At 35.2% G+C, this 19,920-nt stretch overlaps 2 protein-coding genes across 2 annotated transcripts; one reads left to right on the top strand and one right to left on the bottom strand.

Moving 5' to 3' along the window:
* Positions 1-1,873: 1,873 nt before the first annotated feature.
* On the top strand, positions 1,874-2,638 carry RNJ42_01490 (SDR family oxidoreductase; the record flags this gene model as incomplete). Its single annotated transcript, XM_071051655.1, has 1 exon — positions 1,874-2,638. The coding sequence occupies one exon, from the start codon at positions 1,874-1,876 to the stop codon at positions 2,636-2,638; it is 765 nt and encodes a 254-aa protein (XP_070907684.1).
* A 4,182-nt stretch (positions 2,639-6,820) lies between these two features.
* RNJ42_01489 (uncharacterized protein) lies at positions 6,821-7,896 on the bottom strand (the record flags this gene model as incomplete). Its single annotated transcript, XM_071051654.1, has 2 exons — positions 6,821-6,828; positions 6,867-7,896. The coding sequence occupies 2 exons, from the start codon at positions 7,894-7,896 to the stop codon at positions 6,821-6,823; spliced, it is 1,038 nt and encodes a 345-aa protein (XP_070907683.1).
* Positions 7,897-19,920: the final 12,024 nt, after the last annotated feature.

The following is a 19,920-nucleotide window of genomic DNA, read 5'->3' as shown; positions in this document are numbered from 1 at the left end:
CCAGACCCCACAGCACCCAGACCCCACAGCACCCAGACCCCACAGCACCCAGACCCCACAGCACCCAGACCCCACAGCACCCAGACCCCACAGCACCCAGACCCCACAGCACCCAGACCCCACAGCACCCAGACCCCACAGCACCCAGACCCCACAGCACCCAGACCCCACAGCACCCAGACCCCACAGCACCCAGACCCCACAGCACCCAGACCCCACAGCACCCAGACCCCACAGCACCCAGACCCCACAGCACCCAGACCCCACAGCACCCAGACCCCACAGCACCCAGACCCCACAGCACCCAGACCCCACAGCACCCAGACCCCACAGCACCCAGACCCCACAGCACCCAGACCCCACAGCACCCAGACCCCACAGCACCCAGACCCCACAGCACCCAGACCCCACAGCACCCAGACCCCACAGCACCCAGACCCCACAGCACCCAGACCCCACAGCACCCAGACCCCACAGCACCCAGGCCACACAGCACCCAGACCACACAGCATCCAGACCACACAGCACCCAGACCACACAGCACCCAGACCACACAGCACCTAAATCGTTTTTTATTTTAATGGTTAAAAATTTACTTTTAATATTGCTTATTTTTTGTTAGGATTGTTTTTAGTTTTCTTGTAATTTATTTGTCACTTAAATATGTCAGTTGTTCTTGTTCACAAATAATTAAATATTCATTTTTTTTTTTTTATTTTGAAGATATTATATGTATATTCTTTATTATTATTCATTTTCAATCAATAATACATTTTATATTTAAGAATATATTTATTTTAAGCACATATATATATATTGATCATCTCATTATTTTTCTACCTGTAACGTTTACCAATCATCTTTGTTAGTTTAGAATTGTCCTTGTTATATCATGGCTATTTATGGTGTAACCTTAATGTATTTTCACCTTTTATCTACTTTGTAAAAAGGAAGACAAAAACATTAAAATATATTCGTGAAAATTTTTGTTCCGAATAAAGACATAGTTTATTTTTCATGTTTTGGTGCGCAAACTGTCCAGAGTTTTTCAACTTTTTATGACTTGGAAAAAATTCTATCATTAGCTTACTTTTATATTAACTATGTATCTGTCGTTTCCTTTGTATGGTGAGTGCTAGAAAAAAATGAAGTAAAGTAAATACAGTCATTTTTTTAATCTCCCTTCCAAGATAGCTCAATCAAAAATGAAAGTATCTTAGCATATATCATCTCCAGATAACGATGTTAAAATTAGTATGTTTTATATTTATGCATTTAATATAATAGATATGCATTTCCTTTTACATTTGCATTTGCAACCTAGTTGTATACAATAAAAATCATTTGCTATAAGGACTCTATCATTAATTTCTATTTTGTATATTAAATGTCTGTATTATAATTGTTCTTTTCTTTTCCACTCCGTGAACCCATACTCCGCTTTTTATTTTTCTTTTGGATTTTCTGATTCTGCGTTAAGTTAAAAGAGGGCGGAAAACGCAGAAAAAGAAAGAACTTTTTCTATGATACCTTTTTACAGGTCTCAAAGAGATATATCACTGTTGACGTATAACACCGAAACACCGAGGATGCATAACACCGGGATGTATAACACCGGGATGCATAACACCGGGGATGCATAACACCGAGAATGCATAACACTGAAGACACAAGGGTCTATACTGATAGTACATAATATTTACTAATGATATACAGATGCAGAAAAATAAATCTATATAAGATGGGAGTAACTGCATCTGTAAATTCAAATACACTTTCTTATATCTTCTCTATAATTACAATTAAAAAGATATCATAAACAAATAGTTTATTCTAAAAACATAACAACAAAACAGATAAAGAACAAATAAAAATGTCTAAGGTTATTTTGGTTACTGGTGTTTCTAGAGGTATTGGTAAGTCTATTGTTGACACAGTTTTCTCTCTAAACAAGGACGTTGTCATCTATGGTATTGCTAGATCAGAAGCCCCATTGCAGAAGTTGAAGGAAACTTACGGTGACAAATTCTACTACTCTGTTGGTGATATCACTGACGAGGCTCTTTTGAAGAAGTATGTTATGTCTGCTGTTGAAGGTCACGGTAAGATTGATTCTGTTGTTGCCAACGCTGGTGTCTTGGAGCCAGTCCAAAACGTCAACGAAATCGATGTCAACGGCTGGAAGAATTTGTTCAACATCAACTACTTCAGTATTGTCTCTTTAGTTAGCATAGCTTTGCCATACTTGAAGAAGACTAACGGTAACGCTGTCTTCGTCAGTTCCGATGCCAGTGATACTTACTTCAGCAGTTGGGGTGCCTACGGTTCTTCCAAGGCCGCTCTAAATCACTTCGCTATGACTCTAGCCAACGAAGAAAGGGCTGTCAAGGCCGTTGCTGTTGCTCCAGGTATTGTTGATACTGATATGCAAGTTAACATAAGAGAAAAAGTCGGTCCAAAGGGTATGGATGAGGAAGCTTTGAAGATGTTCAGAGACTTAAAGTCTCAAAACAAGTTGGTAGACAGTTCTGTCCCTGCTACCGTATACTCCAAGCTAGCACTCAACGGTATCCCAGACTCTGTCAATGGTAAGTACGTCAGCTACGATGCCGAATTTTTGAAGGAATACCAACACTAAATCAACAGGGAATTATAATAGGATATAATTTCCTTGTTCAATATATGTGAAAGTCAACCTACGCGTTCTAAGATTTTATAGAGTATACTACGGTAAGTACATCCATTAACAAAATATAATGGATTTAATAATATTAAACTTCATTTATTATTTACCAACGCAAACCATTCCAAAAAGTCTATGTAGCTAGTAACATTAAAGAAAATAATGCAAAGTACCTATCTCTTGTGTTGAATGGAAAATGAAATGTAAACAGAGATTCATACTGGACAATTTTTACGTCTAGCTGGTGGATAACTTTATCTATATTTCTTCCCTTTTGCACTCATTCTTACTGGTTACATCTTATGCCGAAATCTATGATATGGATTACCATCTTCGTCATGTGCCATGTTTCTCTACACGTTCAGCAGCTACGGTACCAGTCTATCAAATCACACGTATCAAATCACACCACTCCCGTCCCCAGCTATATCTCGCGTTTTTCGCAACCCCTACAGTACTTTTTTATTTTTTTTTTATTTTTTTTAAAAAAAAGAGATTGCAGCACCTGAGTTTCGCGTATGGTCACCCACTACACTACTCGGTCAGGCTCTCACGAGCTTAACTACAGTTGATCGGACGGGAAACGGTGCTTTCTTGTGGATATGGCCGCAACCGAAAGGGTGTGAATATCCAAATAATATATCGACCTTAACGAGTGGGGGTGAAGGGTTTGGGGCCAGATTGGATGGGATGTTTGTATGACAGCGTGTGGATGTTAAATATTGTACTGGGGCAACAAATATCGAAAAATTTAATGGTGATTTTTTTGAAGATGTGGAGGTGCTGTAGAGGGGTCATATGGGCGGATATGTAGCTGAGAACGGTACTCTAGATGGGTTCCTTGGCACAGGCCTAATTAGACGACCATAAGATAAACAGCTTGGTATTAAGGCAAATTACCTCATTGTGGTTTAGTCATAGGCAGACTTAAGTACATTTCAGCATTGTGCGACTGTAATGTTTGTTGTATACAATATATTCCGAATGATATATTGTATACATTAGTATTTCTTGGTGTTAAAAGTATTAATCTTTTGAGCTCAAGCAGGATGATAGGTTTCTTACAAGATGAATTTTCTGATCAGGTAATATTACTGGACGTGAAAACTTGATTTAAGAGATCCGTCGACTTAGAATAATGGCGTTACTTCTAATGCTGTCAAGTCTGAGGATATGTCTTGAATATCTTTTGTTAAAAATAAAAAGGTGTTTATTATTAACAAATTATTGAGTCGAGCCATAATTTCCGTCAAGTCTTCACAAAAGGAAACAGGCATAATCATCCATCTATGTCTTCAAATTTTAAAATCATAACATCATCTGGGTGTGGTGCGAGTAACTTTAGTTTACTCAAGGTAAATTAAAGGGACTTTTATTAAATTATTACAGACAGAAACTCGCGCAGTTGACAATTGTTACTAATAAAAAAAAACATTAATAATTCTAAATGAAAATAGATATATATTATATACAAAAAGTTGAGTCAATTGAAGTGTAGAAACAATTTCTGCGAACGAACGAAATAGCAATAATAGTCTAGAATCTAAGTTCTTAACTCAGGAAAAAATCATACGAATAGCTAGTGCTCATTTATATCTTCACAACCAAATATTGGAAACAGCTCAAATAAATGTTAATAAAAACAACGTTACAGCTACCCACATTTTGTTCATGATGATTGACCCACTTGCATTATATTGGATGGTGTTCACGGTGGCGTGAATGGATGATGATAAGAGCGTCGCAGGTACACTCAATAAAGTACCATGAACACCGTTACTAGATCTAGAGCCAGAGTTGCTACCAGTGTTTGAACCAGGATTGGATCCAGAACCAGTGTTGGAACCAGAATTGGATCCAGTGTTGGATCCAGTGTTGGAACTAGAGCCAGAATTGCTACCAGTGTTTGAACCAGGGTTGGATCCAGAACCAGAGTTGGATCCAGAACCAGAGTTGGAGCCAGAACCAGAGTTGGAGCCAGAACCAGAGTTGGAACCAGAATTGGATCCAGTGTTGGATCCAGTGTTGGAACTAGAGCCAGAATTGCTACCAGTGTTTGAACCAGGGTTGGAGCCAGAACCAGAGTTGGAACCAGAATTGGATCCAGTGTTGGATCCAGTGTTGGAACTAGAGCCAGAATTGCTACCAGTGTTTGAACCAGGGTTGGAGCCAGAACCAGAGTTGGAACCAGAATTGGATCCAGTGTTGGATCCAGTGTTGGAACTAGAGCCAGAATTGCTACCAGTGTTTGAACCAGGGTTGGATCCAGAACCAGAGTTGGAGCCAGAACCAGAGTTGGAACTAGAGCCAGAGTTGCTACCAGAATTGGATCCAGTGGCTGAATTTGTAGAAGAAGCTGTAATAGATTCGGTCATTATACTGTTTGCCGTATTCAACTGGCAGGTGGTGGAGCCGGTGTGTGTCTTGCCGTCAGCACCGATGGTTGGGAAGAAGGAGACCAGGTCAGTCTCAGCAGAGCTGCCGGAGCCAACAGTGGTGGTGTATGGGCTAGGCTCGGAGAAGGTCTCTGTGTCAGACTTGGGGACAGCCTCAGAGCCACTCAAGATGTAGGTGGTGGAGCCGGTGTGTGTCTTGCCGTCAGAGCCCACGGTTGGGAAGAAGGAGACCAGATCGGTTTCTGAAGAGCTGCCGGAGCCAACAGTGGTGGTGTATGGGCTAGGCCCGGAGAAGGTCTCGGTGTCAGACTTGGGGACAGCCTCAGAGCTACTCAAGATGTAGGTGGTGGAGCCGGTGTGTGTCTTGCCGTCAGCACCGACGGTTGGGAAGAAAGAGATCACGTCCGTCTCGGAACTGCTGCCCTTGTTGACTGTGGTGGTGATCTCAGGAGGCTGGGAGTAGGTGCTGGTGTCTACCAAGGTGTAGGTGGTGGAACCGGTGTGTGTCTTGCCGTCAGCACCGACGGTTGGGAAGAAAGAGATCACGTCCGTCTCGGAACTGCTGCCCTTGTTGACTGTGGTGGTGATCTCAGGAGGCTGGGAGTAGGTGCTGGTGTCTACCAAGGTGTAGGTGGTGGAACCGGTGTGTGTCTTGCCGTCAGCACCGACGGTTGGGAAGAAAGAGATCACGTCCGTCTCGGAACTGCTGCCCTTGTTGACTGTGGTGGTGATCTCAGGAGGCTGGGAGTAGGTGCTGGTGTCTACCAAGGTGTAGGTGGTGGAACCGGTGTGTGTCTTGCCGTCAGCACCGACGGTTGGGAAGAAAGAGATCACGTCCGTCTCGGAACTGCTGCCCTTGTTGACTGTGGTGGTGATCTCAGGAGGCTGGGAGTAGGTGCTGGTGTCTACCAAGGTGTAGGTGGTGGAACCGGTGTGTGTCTTGCCGTCAGCACCGACGGTTGGGAAGAAAGAGATCACGTCCGTCTCGGAACTGCTGCCCTTGTTGACTGTGGTGGTGATCTCAGGAGGCTGGGAGTAGGTGCTGGTGTCTACCAAGGTGTAGGTGGTGGAACCGGTGTGTGTCTTGCCGTCAGCACCGACGGTTGGGAAGAAAGAGATCACGTCCGTCTCGGAACTGCTGCCCTTGTTGACTGTGGTGGTGATCTCAGGAGGCTGGGAGTAGGTGCTGGTGTCTACCAAGGTGTAGGTGGTGGAACCGGTGTGTGTCTTGCCGTCAGCACCGACGGTTGGGAAGAAAGAGATCACGTCCGTCTCGGAACTGCTGCCCTTGTTGACTGTGGTGGTGATCTCAGGAGGCTGGGAGTAGGTGCTGGTGTCTACCAAGGTGTAGGTGGTGGAACCGGTGTGTGTCTTGCCGTCAGCACCGACGGTTGGGAAGAAAGAGATCACGTCCGTCTCGGAACTGCTGCCCTTGTTGACTGTGGTGGTGATCTCAGGAGGCTGGGAGTAGGTGCTGGTGTCTACCAAGGTGTAGGTGGTGGAACCGGTGTGTGTCTTGCCGTCAGCACCGACGGTTGGGAAGAAAGAGATCACGTCCGTCTCGGAACTGCTGCCCTTGTTGACTGTGGTGGTGATCTCAGGAGGCTGGGAGTAGGTGCTGGTGTCTACCAAGGTGTAGGTGGTGGAACCGGTGTGTGTCTTGCCGTCAGCACCGACGGTTGGGAAGAAAGAGATCACGTCCGTCTCGGAACTGCTGCCCTTGTTGACTGTGGTGGTGATCTCAGGAGGCTGGGAGTAAATGTTAGTAACGTTTTGGAATCTTATACCATATACCTTGTTATCAGTCCCATTTCTATCAACTATGATAGATTCTGTTAGGAAATTTTTGTTTGAATATAAGTCGGGATTATTCTTATTATTGATGGTAAAGCTGAAGTCACCATTAGCTGTTGTGACTGTCAATATTCCCACATTACCAGCAGTAATTGAATCAGAGGGTGAATAGTTGAAAGATTTTATTTTAGAGGGAAAAGCCATGTAACTATCTTGTACGCTATCGAAGTTGTACAGTCTATACGCTTTTTCTTGTTTAGGAACTGCATCATTAATAACAAAGACATTGGGTGTACTAAAAGGTTCTAAAAACCTCATGGCTACAAAAGGTTGAGTAAGAGACGAAATAAGCCCGTTAAACCATATGACACTGTTTTGCGTTTCAGGAACAAAATCGTCAACCCATTTTTTGACACCAGGTTGTATTTCGGGTGTCAAATTGGGATCATAGTGTCCTAATTGTTCATAACCTCCCTCAAAATAAATATTAGAGTTGGATCCAAGATATTTGTAACCGCTAACATCACCCTGGAAAGTAACATACTTCATGTTATGGAAAGAACTATTATAACAATTATATTTATTGAAGCCAAAGTATGCAGTGCTGTCTGTTCCTTCAGTTCCGTAAACAGCGCTGTATTCACCGTTACTCTGAACATCAAATATTCCACCAGTCATGATCAATTGTAGTGGACCTGTAGAAAGAGAGTTATCGACTAAGAAATAGCTTGTTAATCCAAAGTCGTTATAGCCTCCTAAGCCGTGGGATGTTATCTCCAATTTCGTAGTACGTTCCTTAGACTTAATAAAAACAAAAGAACGCTGAACTGCGCCAATAATATCCACTGTTTCTACGTTATTCTCAATTGTTAGCGACTTAGAGTGAGTATTATCAGAAATAAATGTGCTATTCCATACATAATGGGGAACATTAACATCTATAGTAGCCACTAAGTCATCATTATCACTTTTTGCCAGACCAAATAGGCCGAGCAGAAGTAATGGTTTCAAATAGTTAACCATTATCTATATTGTTTTGATTTGTTGTGGTGTTTGTGAATCAATTTATAGTTTAAAAAAAAAAAAAATAACAGAAATGTTTCTATATTCATTCATATGTTATTGCCTTATATAGTTTTATATCACAACATTCAGAGAATGGATTTGTTCCAATGATCAGGAGAATAAAAACGTAAAGTTGTAGGTCAAAGACAAAAAATGTAATGCGTCTAGTATTTCTTTTTACTTAATTCAAGCAACTTCTTCCTTTTACTGAATTAACCTAGGAATCAGTGGAATAAAAGCAGAAAAGGTCACTCTGTAAAGTGTTAATGTGTGACATCAAAAAGATATTTTTTTGTTCATTACTTCCTTACTTTCTGTTAATTTCCACAGTAGTTGGCGAAGCTGATGAGTTAGTTTTCGAAAATCATTTAAAAGTTTCCCAATAGATTATCTACTCTTAATTGATGATGTTTTTTTATTTTTATTACATAAATCTGCTTGTCACACAAAATCGCAGAATATTTTTTTTTTATTTTATCTTATTTTCAATATTTAATCTTTAATAGAAAATATAGTAGAATAAAAAGGGAATTGAATTAGAGTAATTACATACATTACTTTGTTAAAGATGTCCTAATATTAGTAAGGTTTGATTGATATAGTTATATTGGTGAAATCTTAATTAGGTAAATCCTTATTCTTTTTTATAACACCATTAGGGATTTACGCAGCCAATATTACAAATATAACAACTTCCTGGATTGACAATAACAGAAAAGAAATATATTCAAAATTATTGTAATATAACTCATGGATAATTCTAGTTGATACCTGATCTAGGTATTCATTCTTTATAGACGAATTTGGTTTATTTTTATCGAGGGGTAACCGAATAAGGAAATCCTCTTTTAACTTTGTAAAACTTTTCCAGTTTACATTATTATCTGTTTCTAGATCCAGAGATTGTACTAGTTATTCAAGGTATTTCCAGGTTCTTATCGGTCCCTGGATTTCATTAGTAATTAAGCAGCTAAAAATAGAAGCTATTTCCGATTAATTGGAATACATCGAAGAAGTCGTTGAAAGATATTTCACTCGCATTATTGCTCTTACATTTCTAATCATTTTCCATTACAGTGTCGATGGTACCAAGCAATGCTACGAACATATAAAAAGGAAAAGAGGAAAAGATTCTTTCATTTGTATAAGCTTAATAAAAATTCTTTCGTCATGTTATTTCAGAAATTAGACAATACCAGTAAATTGATACTACTGGAAGATAAACCCTCTATTTAAAGTAATAATTACAATTCCGAGTAATAAAATTCAAATGGGCCATATACTTCAGATGAAAAATGTAAATCCCTCTCTATGGAAAGCGTCTAACTTGTATATTTGCGACTCGTAGTGGAATTGCTTTTTTCCCTATCGGCTTTAACTGTAGGGCCGTTTTGGTGCAGTATTATTTGTATCATTGTATTATCCGTACGGTTGATTCAGTTTGCATACATGTAACAAAAAAAAAGAAAAGTCCTCTTTTAATTTATATATCAGTAAAATATGTATTTGTACACATAATAAAAAGGAAGAGTATTTTAGATTTTCCTAGCCCCTTTACATCCCTTACGTCAACAAATCTAATTAAAACATTTGGCTGTTCAATATTATGGTAGCAAGTATAGAACAACACAAAATATTCTGGTAAATCCCAAAGAAAAAGAAAATGCAAGATGAAAATAACTATTCCTCGAGAAAATGGTCCGATTCGAGGGGAAGGGCAAAAATGTTGTGCCCGGAAAAAATTTTATCACCGCCTTTTTTTTGGAAACTGCTGTCGGTGTTAACTTTTCCGCGGCCCCCTTCAGACCGGAGAAAAAAAAGAAAAATTGAGGAAATTTTTCTCTGCCTGTTATACTGTGGAAAAAAAAACCTTCAACTAGGACTAAACGATAACTTCACATATCATGAAGATTTTCCATCAAATATCAGGGCCTCTACACGTACACTTATTTCGACCTTAATTTAGTTACTATAGAAGTGGCTGTTCTAGTTTTTTACAATTCCGGTATTGTATTAAACAGGTAAATAACGTTTAGAGTGAAAGTAAACTACCTCTCTGTCTTAGAATAAGGACGCAATAACACTTTCACTGTAGTTCGATTCGCGGGGTGTTGTTGAACTACAATTATAGCTATTGGCAATAATAATAAACGAGAATATAAGAATGTGTAATTTTTTTCTTTATCTGTTAATTAATGTGTATTTTTTCTTTTATATACACATAGATAACCAGCATTCAGCAACAGTTGTTCATTAGTTTTGTAATGCTACAAATCATTAAGTATACTTGATATTATATGCGATATATACTCTACTACTAAAGGGATAAGAGCTCCACACTTTTTTATAAATTCTATTCCATCTTACTTGTTACCAATTTTTTGCTTTTTGTATATATTTTTTTAGTTTCTTGTTTTCAGAAGGAAGTAACATTCTAAAGTATGAAGTTTACCTAATTGACGTTTATTTCTTTTCAGTTTGAATTTCTTTTTTTTGGTAAATAGTTAGAATATCATAATTATCACGGAGATGAGTTACTAACATTTTGAGTTATATGTTTTAGTATAATAGTAAAAGTTACAAAACTTGTGTTTTGTAGAAAATAGCAAATAAGGGTCTGTATTATACTAAAAATAGATCAAGGGATATTCTTGATACGACGAAAGGATCGAAACTACAAGTGGTCTTCATGAAATTGACAATAAAAGGATTTAAATTACAATTTATATGGTCTATTTCTTTGTATATTGATTATATTTACCTTTACTTCTAAGACATTATTTATCTAGTCTACTTATCGTACAGAAAAAGAATAAAAAAAGGCCAATTAACGATGTCCTGTAATTCATGATAATATTGGCTATAACTGTAAGAAAGGTATGCTCTAGGAGAATTCCCTTTTTTGTACAACAAAGTTAATCGCAATTCCGTTTTTTCTATATCATTCAAGCAGGTATATTCGATTGTTTCTATAAACCTTGTTATTCTGCAATTCCAGATTTTTATTTTGAAATATCTTACTGCAATACAGAAAGCTTTTCCTTAAATTAGAATTATTAGTAATTTAAGTATTGCTGATTCCGGGAAATGAACGATATTGGTAATTTTCGGTGATAATTTTATTACCAGAATCTAACTAAAACTTGAAGTAAGAAAATTGAGTGTAAATCCCTTCTTCTTGAAATCTAACTAAAGTACTTATGGGTAATAACTGTAAGGATTTTAAATCACTGTTACTTTAAAGTTTTATCGACTCAGTAGCACTTGTTTCTTTTTCAAAAATCCACAATGATATTTTTGCTTTCGCTACTGATATATGAAGCGATTGGCTAAAAAATTAAATAAAAAGAAAACCTCTGATCAAAACATTAAGCTGTAATTTTACATCAACTATAAAGAGCAGCCCGGGATAAAATATCAGAAATTATCTGACCCATTACGTTCACAAATCTAATGAAAAACATTTGGCTGTTCAATACTAAGATAACAAGTATAGAACAACACAAAATATTCTTGGTAAATCCCAAAGAAAAAGAAAATGCAAGATGAAAAAAAATTGTTCCTCGAGGAAGTGGTCCGATCGGGGGGAAGGGCAAAAATGTTGGGCCCGGAAAACTTTTTATCACCGCCTTTTTTTTGGAAACTGCTGTCGGTGTTAAACTTCGCGGCCTCCTCCGAGAATTAACAAAAAAGAAAAACAAATCCCGGGGGGAACCCAACCGTAAGATTTAAAGTCACTACGGTTTTATATCTTCTTCATTTACCAAGTTCACCTTCTATGAAGTGGTTCTGTAAATTATTCAATGTATAGAATTCTTAAGTACAATTGATAGTTGTTTTGATATAGATCTTACTAGTTTGTACTAAGAGCTGCACTCCTTCCACATATTTTCGTAATTCGGTTGTTTTTTTTTACTATTAAATTTAAATGTTCTTTTCTTGTTATAGCTTTGTCATTTCTTTTTTCAAAAGGGTGTGATCAATTACTTTTCTTATGTTCATATTGGTTTCTTTCCCTTAGAAGTGCTCCTACTGCTTGCATTGGCTCGGGAAATTTTTCTTATGTAGATGACTGTGTTTTGAAAAATAACTAATGAAATACTACTAGATTTTTTATACTATACACCTATAACACTACTATTTCACAAGCATAAATCCCTGTGAAACAGTAAAGAAAAGCGCTTTTTGCTAAAAATAGTAATCTTTTAAAAACGATCAATATTATAGGATATAGCGCTACACTTATAACCCTTACATAAATAGCCGTAGCTAGTTTACGCGAAAATTTACTGTGTTGAATATGAGCAACATCTCTCAAATAAACAAATACAATCCTTAACTATCCAACGCCACTTTAAATCTAGAACATTATCTAGTTAGACTAATATTTATTTATTACGGAAGAGATTAAATAACTTGATAATACCGGTACAGTGGTGTGTGGTGTTACTATAATAACCATTCTATTAACGTTTTGCTCTGTAAAATTTTACTTATTTTCTAGGTTTTTATTAATCTATTTTCTTTTTTGGTAAATACATGAGTTATCTTTCGGTAAATTTAATATTCATTGTATTATCTCAAAACTAACTCTCTTCAAATTTTAATAAACATGATGTCACTCAATGCCTTTTCTTGTTTCTTACTGAAACCATCATATTTAATTTTGTATTTGTAGGCTTTCCAAGCAACCCCCAAATATGTTCCTTCTCTTTTATTTATCACTTTACTCTAAAATTCTAGAATATTGCTCTCAGCTACATTACTGCAGACAAAAAATAGTCACTTTTTTTTTGGTTGCTGTATAGGGAGTGCTATCAATTTATTGCTAAAATGGGCGATTATTTCTCATAACCTTTAATAATTAATTTATCATAATCTAACCAAAAAAACATGAAATATATCAATCTGATGCAAATCACACCTCCTTGAAAGAATCGGTGCACAATTAATTCTAAGTGGCTTAGTTGTTTACAAAACCACTGCTATTGTAGAACCTTGTCAGGAAAATAGGAATTTAGTCTAAAAATAGGTAATTTTCTTGTTGCTGATGAGGTTTCATATATGAACGTCATTGGCAAATAAAAATTACCGGAAAATCATCAAGTTGTGCTGGCGTTTTTTCAAAAATTATTTTTATTTCTTCGAAGCTCTCCTAAAAGTTAAAATCAACATGATGTCATCTATTCACTTTTCTTGTTGCTATATAATGAACTATCATATTCCATGGATGAATTAGTATCAATTATTGTTGTTGTTATTATTAAGTAGTGGTAATAATATTACATCGACTGGTATCGAGTCTATCAAATCGAACACCAACATCGCATTTTTTGTTAAGGCTCATGGAACAAAATATAAAATATAAGTCTTAAATTCCTTATTATTCTTAAATTTGAAAATCATCTGTATTTGTAAATACTGCTTTAAAGTAAACATTAACTACATTGAGATAGAAAACGTAAAATTGATGAGTACGTACAGTGAGAAGTTTACTCGCCTGTTTATGGAATCTAGTTAAAGGAATCTTGCCATGACTCTACAATTAAATTAAACTCTATTTAAAACTACTCTAATTATGTAGATTGGGATCTGAAGATGTATAAATTCATTTTTTACCTTGTAGAATGTGGTAAAACATCTTTGATGATAAGAAAATACATTACCTATCTCTTCTCTGTTACTTGTTTCGATTAATAGGCACATGTTGTATTATCCTATTGCCTTATATTATATAAGAGTTTTAAGAAAAATTAATAAATAAAAATAAATAAATAAAGTAGGAATAAACAAGTATAAATACATACAAGATTTAAGTTGTTGTTGTTTTTGACAGATAGCGAAGAAACAAAAATAAGTGTTATATTAAAAACTTTACTATATTTATATAGTTGTATTAGATTGGGTTTGCCTCTTCACAATTTATTTCACTTTTACCAAAAAAAAGTTAGATAGTTAAGTTATAGGGATAAAAACTAAAGATATGATTATTAAGTAGCTGGATTTACTTTACTAAATCAGATCAGCTATGGAAATAATAGTAAGATTGAAATTAGTTTGTTTTGATTGACCATTTCTAAAGTAATGGACCAAGTATAGATATTTATTATAATTATTGCGTGTACCCGAAAATTGAAGCGCTTAAAATGTCTATGAATTGAGGCAGATCCCATTAAAGATAGACGAAAAATAATAAGATGTTATTTGGTTTTCTTGATACATCTGTCATTATAACATTATTTAAAGTAGCGGTTTTGATGAGTTTGATACAGGAAACGTATGTTTCCTTCCATATGGGGTTCTCATTCGTATAAATTTACGTATAGTTGTGAAAATAAGCACAGCTTCATACTTATTCGTATGCTACCATTTCCTGTTGTTCATTTTTTTTCATTTAAAGGAATTTTAATTGTGCTATTCACCGAATAAGTCAAATGTATAAACATTCAATTAGTTGTGAAGGTTTGTTAAAATGTAGGAAATTATATAGAATAGTAATATCTTATTACTTGCATAATACTTCTTTTACCAAATACCAGACTTGTTAAAACAAAACAAAAGTAAAATTACCATCCTTCAAGGATTAGTATATAGGTGCCAGGGTGATACTTCTTCAGCAATAAGCGTCTGCTTTAACTGTACTTAATTATTTTGGATATGTAACCTATCATATATAAATGGCAAACTTTATATGTTTCCAGTAATAATCCAGATCTGATTGATACAGATTAATAAATAATGATAGATCGATATACCAAATGCTAAAACATTTATCAGTAAGAGAATAACTTCCAGTTCAATGCAGCATGTTCGTATATAGTTATATTATGTGTATTTAATATTTTGGTCTCTACAAGGATGATGGAAAACTGTGTATGTATATAGGTATGTAAATGAAGCACTGCCAAAAATAATGTAGATAGGTCAGATATTAATTATTTTTTTTTATGCTATTCCTTCCTAGAACAACAATGCAAACACGTTATTCAGTAACCTAGGTCACTCTACAGAGCGAAGAAGTGGCAGTATGTTAATCAAGATAATAGGTACTGCTAGGACGGGCAAATACATATCCTAGAATAAAGAACTGATATCTGAGCAAAAAAGTCAGTAGTTATAAATTCACAAAAAAAAAACTATAATCGAGCCGTAATAAAGCGTCGGAAATCTGCTAAACTTTGAGACATAACAACTCAAATAATAACAGCACACAAAGGATTACTGACTAAATTAATTAATGGTTAATTAAATAAAGTTCAGAAATCAGCGATACACTGCTACAAATATCTTAGCTATGTGATTCAACTGAGTCCTTGAGAAATAGTTTAAAATAACAATATAACTATTATAATCGCACATGGGGAGAAGCTAAAAATATAAATTACCAACGGTTTTCATACCCTCATTCTTATTGCATGAAAAGTCGATTATTTCTTCCATGGTGTTTGTTTATTTTGATTCTATTCAAATGTTCACCTATTTTTACAGTTGATAACTTCATATTATTTACTTCCATCAAAGGCAAACAAAAATTATGAGGGCAGAGAAAACCATTTAACATTGAAAACTTAACCTTTTAAGTTATATCGCATATTATTTCGTCTTCGGAGTTTATATTATTTAATGGTATTAGTTTTAAGCAGAAGTGGCAGAATAAAAATTTAAAAATTCTAAATGAATAGACGCTATGTCTTTGGATAGCTGTAACTATACTAATAGGCTTTTGGATGATTTAAAATAGATATGTTTCTTTTGCTGAGCCAAGTACTTTTATTCCACTCAATTATCAAGTTTAATCCAATTAGCATTGCATTTTTAACTAGAGATTGGCTTTGATGGTAAATGGCAAGTAGTCCAATAGAGGATGTCGATATCGTAGTAGGTTTGATTAGAATAAACCGATAAGGTGTCCAGTTTTGTATTGAATGTTGTCATATTTCCGAAGCCAAACTATTTGTTTATGTTATAATTTGATAACTCTGCTTGGTATTTATGGTATGAAAATAAAATAAGTTCTCGTTATGGTAATTTCTCTTATGAAATGGAAAATAACGGTTGTATCTTAAGCACTATAATTGAGAGTTACTTCATAGGATTAAAAATTGGTGTAGCATATAATGCTATAGCATTTTTCATAAACATTATCATTTATATCCCCATCCTAAATAAGCATGTGTAAGTTGTTATTTCTACCTTTGTGGTTTCCTGTGGAGGTTGATTATAATACTTTCTTCCAGTTTTTAATCAAAGATTGAGCATTCTTGATAATATTCACTATCATGAGCAGATTTGTATAGCAATAGTAATTTGAAATGTATATCATATTATCTGCCTTTATCCCGTTTTACACAACCCTAATAACAACATAATAAACCATTGAGAAGTAGGGTTGTTAAGTCACTTTTCAAAAGTTAACAGTTGGTGAACTCAAACAGCTTAGTTTTCTGATTCGAAATCGAAATCTAATTACTAGTTTCTTCTTTAACATCAACAACACTGTTTTTCTTATACTCTAAACAGGGAGGATCACACCCTGATAGAATCGGTCAGAATACTCATGTGTGTATGTTATTTATTTTATCCTTACCAGGATATCTAATGTATGACTTTAATGCATCCATATCCTCAAATCCCCATCGACAATATTATTGATTTTGGAGTAACTTTTTATAAAGAACTACCAATTGAGTTCTGTACAAATTAACTTGATTTACTTAACAGAAATATAAAACCCATAATAAAAAACTTTATAAACTTGTGTTGTACTGAAATTCTGATATTCTTACATCAATAAATAGTTATGTCGGTTGTCTTACCAAATGAATTTCATTACCACCAGATATATCTCAGTTTCAATTAGTGAGTTTTTCCCCCATATAAGTAGAAGAGGCAGAAAGGAAGCCAAAGAGTTAACAGTTACATACTAATCAACTATTATAGTTAGCTAATATTTACCACCGAAGTAGCAAAAAGAGATCGTTTACAAAAATTCAAGTCTTTAAAAGAGAATTGGAATTCATTTAGGTCGGTAATCTAATCGTTGATGCAGATACTCAAGTAACATAGAGACCATTACTCCTCCGAAATCTAAGTTAATTATTATGTTACACTAAATAACATCACTAAAGTTTATTGATATATATAGAGCAGTCTTTATTGCTCATTGCATCATACGCCTATTCACCTAAATCTACATTCCCTAGAAGATAGCAGTTAATGTGCAATCAATACTTAATTCGTAATATTTACACAGGAGCCTCTAAGAATACGACTTCTATTAAATATCATAGTTGTCAGAACATCAAACCTAAAATTTCACATGAGTTACATTCATATTTTGTATTTGGTCAGAGAATAATGATTGATGGCTAAGTTAACCATTATATCATTTATGCATAAATTTCACTTATTTTAAACCCACTCAGAATATGGGGCCTGCAAAATCTAAGACCACTATCATGATATTAAGGTATGAATCATAGCAAACAAACAACTTACATATGGCTTAGTTTTTAGGTTGGTTCGACAAATCCTCTCTAAGATTACCAATGGCATCGTATGTTGTAATCAACAATATGAAAGTGAAACTCTAGCTAGAGTCCATAAGATAACTTGTTTGAAGCAGATCAAGACTTCTCATTTACGTCAAAAATAACATTAAAATTATCTGACGATTTAAGCTTGATAGCAGCTTTCTTTAAGTTTTTTTAATATTTGTAGTTGGATAGATAGTATTCCTAACACAGCTATCTTGAAAGCATGAAGAAATACCAGATTGTCCTAATATACTTGCTGCTTACCAAATTACTGGGCTCTTTGTTGAATTATCAGCTACAGTGGACTCTTTAACCTCCTCATCGATACCAAAGGTCTGGAATGGTATCTTTCAAAGAGCTAACGAGTCTAACTCAAACACATCGTCATTAACAAATTTTTGAGGAACTTATAATATAATGATCATGGAAACTTAGTGTAATTAGTTATACCTCTGTAAAAATATTAAACTTTGGTTTATTATCTTCGTGTTTTATCTTCTTTATTTATGTTAGACAGCCTAATGTCTTTTGATGAAGTTATAAGTTTCTTTTGATGACTTAGAATTTTAACAATTTAAAGAATTCGACTTCGTTACTATCCGTCCAATACAAGAAAACTATCCGTCCAATACAAGAAAACTATCACATTGATATTGTGGAAGCTTATGTTGCCTATCTTTGAATATTCGTTTTAAAGTATCAACAGTGAATTATCAGGTTGTTTGTACTCCGGTGTCGGTAATCCTGATTTGAAATATACATATCCAAGTAAATTAGCAACTCTTTATGAATCATTATACAATTTTAAACACAACAATAACGCATATTCGTTATGAATTTTAGAGAATTAAAATTAAAATACCTTTAGTGTAACTCAACGGCCAATAAATACTAAGAGTAGGAAAAGAAAAATTGGAAAACCTGAAAACATTCAAAACTAAGCTCTATTGTAAGAAGGTGAGGTATTATTCCTGTCATGTATTATCTGGCAGGGTGTTCAAAACAGGAGAAGTCACAGTAGCGTCTTGGAACGATATTTAAAGGCACTCCTTTTCTTGACGAATATAAATGGACCAGTAACTTTTATTAACAGTTACATTTCGACCAGCAAAAAAGGAGTCTTATCTTAGGTCATGTTTTTGATCAGATAGACGTCTACCAACATAGGTTCCAAAATTCTCTTTAGGAAATTTAGCAACTATAAACACAGCCTCGATTGTTCCACTGAATGAAGAGATTTAACACCATTGGGAGATCTTGTTATTGTTTTAGAATAAACAAATGGACTCAAATTTAAGTTATTATTTTCACTAGATGTATCGATAGATGTAATCAAACAATCTGATAGTCACAAAAATTCTAACCTGGTTTGAGAAAGACAAACTCTGAATGTTAACAGTAACAGTGAAAGGTTGATAGTTGAAACGGTTTGTAGACTGCATTCGGCCTTTTCTGTAATCACAAAAGAAATTTGCGTGATTACGAAAATGTTAACTAGGTATGAACTGATATTGTTGATAATATTTTTAGTGAAGGTGTCTATCAAAGAAACGGGTGGTTGAGGTAGTGTTGTTACAAGGCTTACCATGTGCATGCGGCACTATTGAAGTATCATGAGCCCCTACTACGTAAATGGTCTCTGGTATTTTTTCATGGATCGATAATGATAATAAACACAGTCGTGATAGTGTGTATATTGTTGAAAGTATTGACTCGTTTTGACGATATTAAGTTAACGTCAGAAAGACATTAAATATAACTGTCAAACTTAATCATTTTTTATCTGAACTTAGTAGTTACATTTAGTATACTACAAGACGGCAAGTGTGAATACGACTTTATAAATTATTGATATTATTAGCTGGTAATAGTATTCACCAGTGCCTAAAAAAGACCCCAATGTTATGGGTCTAGCATGTGTGTTGGTTATGGCGAACGAAAACGGTGCTTCCCGCAAAAGTAATAATAGCAAAGTTGTCCTCTAAATAAGGAACTGCTTGATTTGATAGTCACATTTACTAAGTACAGAATAAGTTGAAGGTAGTTTCATATACCATTTCGGGAATAGAACAACTATACCACTAGATTCGGAAGTTCCTACAGTTTGAAGAATACTAGAAGAATACCACTTTATAAGAACTTTACTGGAATCACCTGGCACTCTCATTATCAAAGAATATACTACCTGTCCCACTGCAAAATATGAAGCTGAACAGATCAGTATATCTTGGAGACTGTATTTGTTTTTTTTCTGCTTGATAAAATGGATCACTAAAAAATGGTGGAAAAAAAAAAAAAGGAATATTTGTTTTGCATATAGTTAGTTGATTGGTTTTCCCATTACGTTATTATTAAAGGTTCTAAATGTTACTTCGTTTAATATCATGTAGCAATCTAGAGTTCTCATGAAAAGATAACGCAGCAGGTCACAGTTCATGAATAAATC

This window comes from Nakaseomyces bracarensis (genome assembly GCF_045282275.1).
Source record: "Nakaseomyces bracarensis strain CBM3 chromosome Unknown Scaff6_1, whole genome shotgun sequence".
NCBI lineage: Eukaryota > Fungi > Ascomycota > Saccharomycetes > Saccharomycetales > Saccharomycetaceae > Nakaseomyces > Nakaseomyces bracarensis.
Note: the sequence above shows the minus strand (reverse complement) of the source record. Positions and strands in the feature narration are given on the sequence as shown.